Consider the following 8,399-nt stretch of genomic DNA (forward strand, 5'->3'; position numbering starts at 1 on the left):
TACACTTGAAATAAGACAAAACCTAGATATCTTTCCAAGAAACCAGACCAAAAATACTCTGTTAAATTGTGTGTTTATGGAGTGGAAAACGATCTAATACAATTATTTAACTTTTAACAAGACATTTCCCCATGTTTTAATCTACTAGTGAATAGCACTTTCCCATCCATAATAAGGTAGTATTTACTAAAAGAGTTCCAACATCTTGCTGAAAAGTTACTTGTTAGTTATTTCATGTGTACTAAGACATTTGCAAAAGAATTTAGGCTAAAATTACTTGTTAATATTTTGTGTTTTTGCAGTGCAGTGAGGGTTTCCCGCCTGGACTGTCTTACCTGTCTTCTTCGGCTCAGGCATGTCTGTGTCTGTTCAACGGGATTCCTCCTTCCTGCTTCCCAGTGGAACTGCCGGCGCGTCTCTTCCTGCCCTCATTTTAAGAGCCCGCTCCCCGCCCGCCCGCCGCCATCCTCCCCCGGGAGGAACTAGAAAGCAGGAGAGCGACAGAATGGCGGTCACTTGAAACCTTGGCAGGAGCTGCGAGGCTTTAAGGAGGCCGGAGGATGAAGACACCGAGAGGGGGGGAAAGTTTCAGGGAAACAATTTCAGAGCCGTTAAGGAGAACGCTGCCAGCCGATAGACCCTCTTCACAGTGACGTCAGACAATGGCCGCCATAACTCGAAGAGGTGTATCTTTACTTCTGGTGTGATTTTGCCTCGGGAAACCTGACTGAAAAATTCACGGATACTCATAATCTTAAGGATATAATAAAAGGTAAGATTAATAACAACAGCATTTAAGTGTTAGATAGCCGTTATTACTCATTGTCAATCCACCATTCTCTGTATAATAAACAGCCTCCCATCGGACAGTAAACCAGCTAGCAGCAGCTTTAGCCACAGTTGGGGAAAATATATACATCGCTGATTGTCAGTGCTGTAACGATTAGAGGTTCGCTTTCTGTATTAACTTTAATAAAACAGTATTTAAGTGTTAGCCGTTATTACTCATTGTCAATCCACCATTCTCTCTATAATAAACAGCCTCTGATCGGAGAGTAAACCAGCTAGCAGCAGCTTTAGCCACAGTTAGGAAACATACACGTACACCGTTGCCTGGCTGTGCTAAGTTTCTCTAAAATCACTGACATCTTCCAACACTGTTGTTTAGAAAAGCATTTCAAATATTGATTTAAGCGCCATCTGCCAAATAATTTACATATTTTGATGTGATTCATAATTTCTCCTTTTGTTTTGTTGTCCATCTTTCTCAACAGTAGCCGACCTAACAACCCATCATATCTGGGATGGTCCTGTTCCTCTGTCCATGGCAGGTTCAGTCAATCAGCTGTGGGACATCTGCTGCCTAGTCAAAGTATCATGGGCCTCTTGATTTAAAAGGAGAAACCAGTACAGAGCCTCCCTGCTCCTGCAAGTCACACTTCTTGGATGATCACTCACTACTGCTAGCAGCTGTGTTAGAAATGACATTTTTGTGTATCTATTCAGTAATTAATATCTATATCTATTAATAAATGAATTGATGTGTAGAGTTCTGTAAAAACTATTGTAAATAGCTTCTCTTGAGTAATCTACATATGTGCAACTTTTACATTTAAATTGCTTCTTTTTGTAAATTTTACACATCTGGCAACAAAGTTTGTGGAGGAGAGGAAATGCTCAAATTAAAGCTGCCATTGTGGAACAAAGACATAAGGTTTGTGGCTGTTTCTTTAAAACATCTATTTAATAATTAAACACTGCATGGTTACTACATTACACAAACATAATTACCACAGTTAACAATTGAAGTAATTGATAGAGAAAATGTATTTACAAAAGGCATATCAGTTTTATTTCAACAGTATGTACTCAGAGTTTACAACTTAAGAAGACAAACATGTTGGGTCCTTGGCGAATGGCAGTCTGCAGTGACCTGGGGCCAGTCTGCAGTGAACTGGGGCCAGTCTGCAGTGACCTGGGGCCAGTCTGCAGTGAACTGGGGCCAGTCTGCAGTGAACTGGTGCCAGTCTGCAGTGAACTGGTGCCAGTCTGCAGTGAACTGGTGCCAGTCTGCAGTGAACTGGTGCCAGTCTGCAGTGAACTGGGGCCAGTCTGCAGTGAACTGGTGCCAGTCTGCAGTGAACTGGTGGATGACAGAGACGATGCTATACTGTAGTGAGCAGTTTGAAGCAGAAGTCCCACCATGTGATCCACAGGGTTTTCCCAGCTGAGCACAAACGTCATGCACTTCGTTTCCACAGCAGAATCAAGTGTAACCTGTTAAAAGGGATATAAAGTTATTATTCCTATGTTATCAATTTTTTACTGCCAAGTCTACAACCACAGGAAAACAAAGTATAAGAAACTTAACATTCTAATCCTAACATTGGAGAAATGCGAAGTAAATGAACACAGTAATGAAATACAGTAGCTCATCACATTTCTCCAATGAAACGTTAATATCTACATCTATATCTAAAACAGCGTCTTCCTCCTCATGTCTTGATCGTAACAGGAGTTTAACTTCTCAGGACGTGGTGGAGCAGCGGGTGTTTGGCATAACTTAAGTTTTGGACTTGTGGCTGCAGGTAATGTCGCTGCTTAGCGGGTGGTGAAACTAGCGTAAATGAGGAGGGTTTAATATGATCACGCATTTTACATGACGGGTTTCAACCCCAGTCTATACTATAAAAATGTGATTAAGATTAGAGTCTAAATACGTTCTATTTCCAAAACAGGAAAGCTAGGTAATGTTAGCCGGCTAACAAATTACTATTGCTAGCCTAGCATATCAACTAACAGTTAGAAAAAACCAAAACACGTACCTTCGTAGTCAAACTGGTGTCAATCAGCGAGGAATTTGTCCAGTTTAGATGATGCTGAGGAAGAAAAATTATTTGCAAATAGTGATATATCTTTAAATCGTATTTGTGGCAGCAGCTTTAGAGTCCAGAAACAGCGTTAACTACACACACCAGAACTAAAGATACACTGGATCGAGTCAAAATAGATGTTGTGTGACATCATGTGAAAAGGGTCTATAATGCCCCAAAGGCTAGACATTAGCACACGGACGCAAATTTTTCAGTGCAGAATTTTTAAAAAATCACAAATATTGTACTGTGATTATTTTTACATCGATTGGGTAATTAATACTCAACAAGAATGCCATTGAATTATTGTTGAACAACCAACTGATTCTGATGATTTCTTCCAACTTTTGCCGTGGCGATTTTAGAACTGTCGGCGGATGGTCGGCTGATTTTCAAAACCTGAAAGACCAAACACTAGCCGACCAAATCGTAACGCGTTCAATCTGCCTCGTGTTCAGCTACACGGCAAGAGCAACACACCTCACACAAACTGATTTCTCACCGTCGTTCAGATTCCAGACAGAAAATACTGTAAAAACCCACTTTATCACACGGGAATTTAGAGTAAACAAACATGCCTGGCAACGTAGAAGCAATAGCCTGTGTTGTGGTCAAAACCACCTAATCCGAGACCAAGACAAGACCAAGACCAGAGTGTACCAAGACCGAGGCAAGACCAAGACTTTTATGGTCCGAGACCAAGTTGAGACCAAGACCGAGGGAAGTCGAGTCCGAGTCAAGACCAAGACCAGCGCCCCGCGCTACATGACACAATAAAATGGTGAAATATGATCAAAATTGCTCCTCAAATTGATCTGAAAGATCCATATTCCCATAAAAACACCTAGATATTAGATACTTCATACATTTTACCAATATTAAAAGCAGAACAAGCTTTATTATGCTTTGCTTCCATCTTTGTGCTACAATCCATGGTGGTCTGATGCCATCCCTAAAAAGATAACTCCCTGGGTGTTTGCCCATATTGCTCATGTCAGAAACCACCACTGTCTGCACCATTAAACATAGAAATTCAGGCAATGCCCTGACGGTAAATAACGCTCAACTATGAACACAACCCAAGGAGCAACAAGCAAGAAGTAACCAAGCACAAGGCGCTCACCGTGACTGTTCTCACTCTCTCTCCCGCTACATGAAGCCAGGCAATGTGACACCATGGCAGACATTACAGCTGCCACTTTGAACAAAAACAATCACAGAGCAATGTGCATGCTCTGCGTGCTCTTTAATTCTTGTGTTTTATTTATTTGTTAATTTTTTAAAAATCAATGTACATGATTAAATAAAATAATGATAGCTACTGCAGTGTACGCAAAGCATTACAAGAACAAAGAACGGCTCTCAGTGACACTCCACTCCTATTTCTAAGTAAAGAGCCGTTCAGAAGAATCGGACTGTTCCTGAATGTCACATCTCACTATATTGCAGACTTTTGGACACAGCGTTGTCCCATATATGCCACAAGTCAGTCAACACCTCCGCACAATAATTCCGGCAGTGAGTGACTTATTTTCCATCACAAATGCTTATGTGTCTCTGTACAGCTAGCTTTGCTACTATCACGTCAACGGAGCTTACCTTCTTTGAGCTTCTTTTCTAAGTGACGATAAAAGTTAGACGTAGTCCTCACCGTCTGTGAAAGCGAAGCGCTGCTGAGTTAGCTGTAGCCATCGGATTTCTTATGATTTATGCAGCGCTATTCTATTACTGACGATTAGACAGACATTTTCTGCCGCTCAGAGAAAGCCACTGCGCATGTCTCAGAGCGCCGCGTGCGAGTGAAAGGTGGGGGAGGGGAGGGGAAGTAACAGAAACGCGTAATTGCTTTCCACTGAAAACAAAGATGTTAACAAATAAACTGGACAGTAAGCTGTATGTTTAGTCATAGCGACAGTTTGTAAGCTTATAAAAGATGTAACAAAAAGAAAAGGCGTTGGATAAAAGCGTGGAGGCTGGGCACGCGGCGGTGTTCTGTCAGATAGCCATACGCTGTCAGGATAGCATACATGCAGCGAGTACGCATGCCCGCGCATGCGCATTAAGAGGTCCGACTGTCAGTTCAGCGTTCCAGCTAGTTGTAGATTTTCCTCATTAATTACCTTTTATTTAATTCAGTTCACATGTTTTCTCAGTCTCGGTTTTCGTTATTTCGTCTCAGGTTTCAAATACATTCTGACATAAAGGAGCGGAGAAGAAAGGTTATTATAGTTAACAAAACTTTCTCAGAAGAATTCATTTTCTATTAATGAATTAAATAAAATCATATTTAATCAGGAAGGAGGTCAAACATAAACATGAAACTTAAAACTAACTTAAGGGTTTTACATTTCAAGCTTCTAAAAATACATAAAACAATTATGAAGATATTTGTTTATTTTTATCTCTTTATGAAATATAAAATATTATAAGTTCACTATGAATTTACGATAGATCTTCCTACAGAGTACTCTTTAAAAATATGGAGCCTGGAAAGGCTCGAAACAAAAAAAGGAAGAAGAAAGAGGAAGGATAAAAGGAAGGAGGACACCAAGAGGGAAGGACGGAAAAAAGGAAGGAAGGAAACAAAGAAGGAAAGAGAGAAAGGACACAAAGAAGTATGGAAGGAGGTCAAGTCAAAGTTTAAAATGTACAACAGCCTTGGCTGACCAAAGAGCTTCACAACAGACACATCACAGGTAGATAAATGATAAAACATAAAATAAAGATTAGTAAAAATAATACGACAATTTCAAAATTGTCAGAAAACATCAAAAATATGAATAAAAACCAGAACAATACTTAAATTTCAGCTGCAGCGATTTTCTTCCCTCCTTTCCTCTAACTGGTGTTGAAGGAGAATACATTTGTTTTCAGTCTGGAAAAGTCAAGAAATGACATTCCTGCTTCAGACAGGACAGAAGGAAGGGACGAAGGAGACAAAGAAGGAAGGACATGAGGGAAGGAGAGAACAGTTTCCAGGCAGATTATGTTTTTCTATGTTGTGGGAAATAATCTCAGCGTTTGTCTAATGTAACTTGGCTGAACATCTCGAACTGATTTCAGTCCTAACGGACGCATTCAGGCTCTGCAGCTATTACAGCGTTAGCATAACTGAAACCTGGGTTGAGTTTTGAAATTAGCTGAGCGTTTTTTTTTCTGTGTCGAAGCTCCACATCCGAGACTCTGGGGACGAATCTGCTTTCCAAGAAGCCAAACATGAAGTTCAAGTTTCCTTCCCAGAGCAGCAGGCCTCGTTTTCAAAACGAGCCGAGGAAAAAGCAGAGAGGAGGAGTGAAAAAAGAGACTAAACAAGCATCTGAAACGAGTTCTTACAACGAGGGCTCTGAGCGATGGGGCGGGAAAGAAACACAATAAAAAATTAACAGAAGAAATTTAGTTTATTTAGCCTCTTAAAGGGGGAAAAGATGCGGGTTTTAGTTTTTTTAAAGTCATTTTTTCACCATTTTATTCCTACATTTGTAAATGCCAGAGTTCCAAATTAAATATTTATTTCAAAATCTAAATATTTAATTAGGATAAAACTAAATATTTAGCTCAGACTTGAACATTAAGTTGGGAACTGAATATCTAGCATATTTAGAAATAAATATTGAAATTAATTATGAACAAATTTCAAAATAAATATTTAGTTAGAAAGCTAAATGTCTCAGTTTGAGCTAAATATTATAATTTTCAAACTAAATGATTAGTTTGAAAATTTTTATATTTTGCTAACTAAATATTCAGTTCAAAATTCAATATTTACTTTGTTATGGCTAATTTTCAAACTAAGTGTTTATTTTTTCAAACTAAATATTTAACAGTAACCTAAATATTAAGATTATTGCTAAATATTTAGCAACCTAAAAAAAGTCACAGTTTATTTAGTGGTCAGCAAAACCAGCTTTTATTTTGAAATCCCACTTCCGCTTATTGGCAAGCTAATTTACAAATTAGCTAAATATTTGCTAGCAATCAAAATATTTAGTTAGCATTGTGAATATTTAGCTTTCTTGCTAGCTAAAGAGCTAGCAACTCATTTAGCTAGCAAATACAGAATAAGCTGCTGTCTAGCTAGCAAATAATTATAATTGGAAATAAAAATAATTGAGCTAATTCCAAAGCGCTAATCATAAACAGCTTCTCTCAAAAAACACGCAGGACATTCGTCGATTTTGATCTGTACTCTACTGAATAAAAGTAATTTGCTGGATTTGTTTCCCCAGGCGGGGAACGTGAGGAGAGGAAACAGAAAAATTAAATATGTAAATCACTCCCTTCAAAATAAGAGCATGAATACTCTAAATACTTGAAAAAAATTTTTTACAATCCATAACAAAAATTTTAAGTTTACAAACCAGCCAAGTAAATTATTATTTATCAAGAAAAAAAAGCTTTAGTGGAAGCTAAGTGCGCTAAACATTTTCAAAGTTAGCAAAAATGCTAAAGTGCTAAATGAATTTATGTAACAAATATTCACATATAGCTTGGATTTGTCTGGACTGAAATGAGGTTTGTGGATTATTTCTCTGGAATCTGGGTTTGTTGTAAAACAAACATTATAAGTAACAGATGAATAAACTTGTGTCAGTGTCAGGTGGAATGACAAAGTTGCGTTTTGTGACAATCTCCAGCAGAGCAGATTTGACAAGACTTCTGTGAACCAAAGTCTAAATCAAGTTGGAGCCAAAAATAGCTCAGACTTTAGGATCATTATTGTCAAAACGAAGGAGCTTTTTCAGCAGGCAGATGAAGGCTTTAGCAGGGTTTATTTGTGGGTCAGACAGGAATAAACACATTAATTATATTTGGTAAGAATGTTTTGATCATGCTTTTCTTTTGAAAGGTTTGATTCTTTCAGGTAAACTTTGTTTTTCTGCCCTTTTGACGACCCAAACTTTCACACAGCAAATAAGTGTTGATTTATTTACTTATTCATTTTATAATATTATAATCGTGATAATGTAGCAATAGTGTTAGTAGCTAACATTTTACTTAATAATTTGCTCATTTATTTATTTATTTCTTATTTGCATTCATTTTTTAAAATTATTTTTATTATTTTATTAGTAGTAGTTATAGTGTTAATTTATTTACTTTATAATGATATTAAAATATGGTGATCATGACTGACACTTTCACTTAATTACTTGCTTATTTACATTTTATTATTATTATATACAATATTTCTTAAATTAAGTACGTTAATTATAAATCATTATTGTTATTAGTAGTAATCATGTTTGGTGACGTAGTGGCAATAGTGACAGAAGCTAATATTTTTACTAAATTATTTGCTTATTTACATTTTATATATTTATTCTATAATTTATGTTACATTTAGGATTATTTTATTAGTAGCAATAGTGTTAATAATAATTCAGCAATAGTGATGTAACTAACACTTTTACTCAGTTACTTGTTGTATATTTATTACATTTATTAATACCTTCATTGTTATTAATTTTATGTTGTGATAAATAGCTAATTTAATTACTGCCAAATACCTTCAGCATAATTTAATTT

At 37.1% G+C, this 8,399-nt stretch overlaps 1 protein-coding gene across 1 annotated transcript in view; it reads right to left on the bottom strand.

Moving 5' to 3' along the window:
• mybpc2a (myosin binding protein Ca) overlaps positions 1–440 on the bottom strand; it is a 70,223-nt gene extending 69,783 nt beyond the window's left edge. The window contains exon 1 of the mRNA XM_081610278.1: positions 336–440. Coding sequence (XP_081466404.1) covers positions 336–357 — 22 coding nt within the window. The 5' untranslated portion in view covers positions 358–440. The remainder of the gene's footprint in view (positions 1–335) is intronic.
• Between the last annotated feature and the right edge of the window lie 7,959 nt (positions 441–8,399).

Source organism: Poecilia reticulata, chromosome 8, assembly GCF_904066995.2.
Source record: "Poecilia reticulata chromosome 8, P_reticulata-male-v2, whole genome shotgun sequence".
NCBI lineage: Eukaryota > Metazoa > Chordata > Actinopteri > Cyprinodontiformes > Poeciliidae > Poecilia > Poecilia reticulata.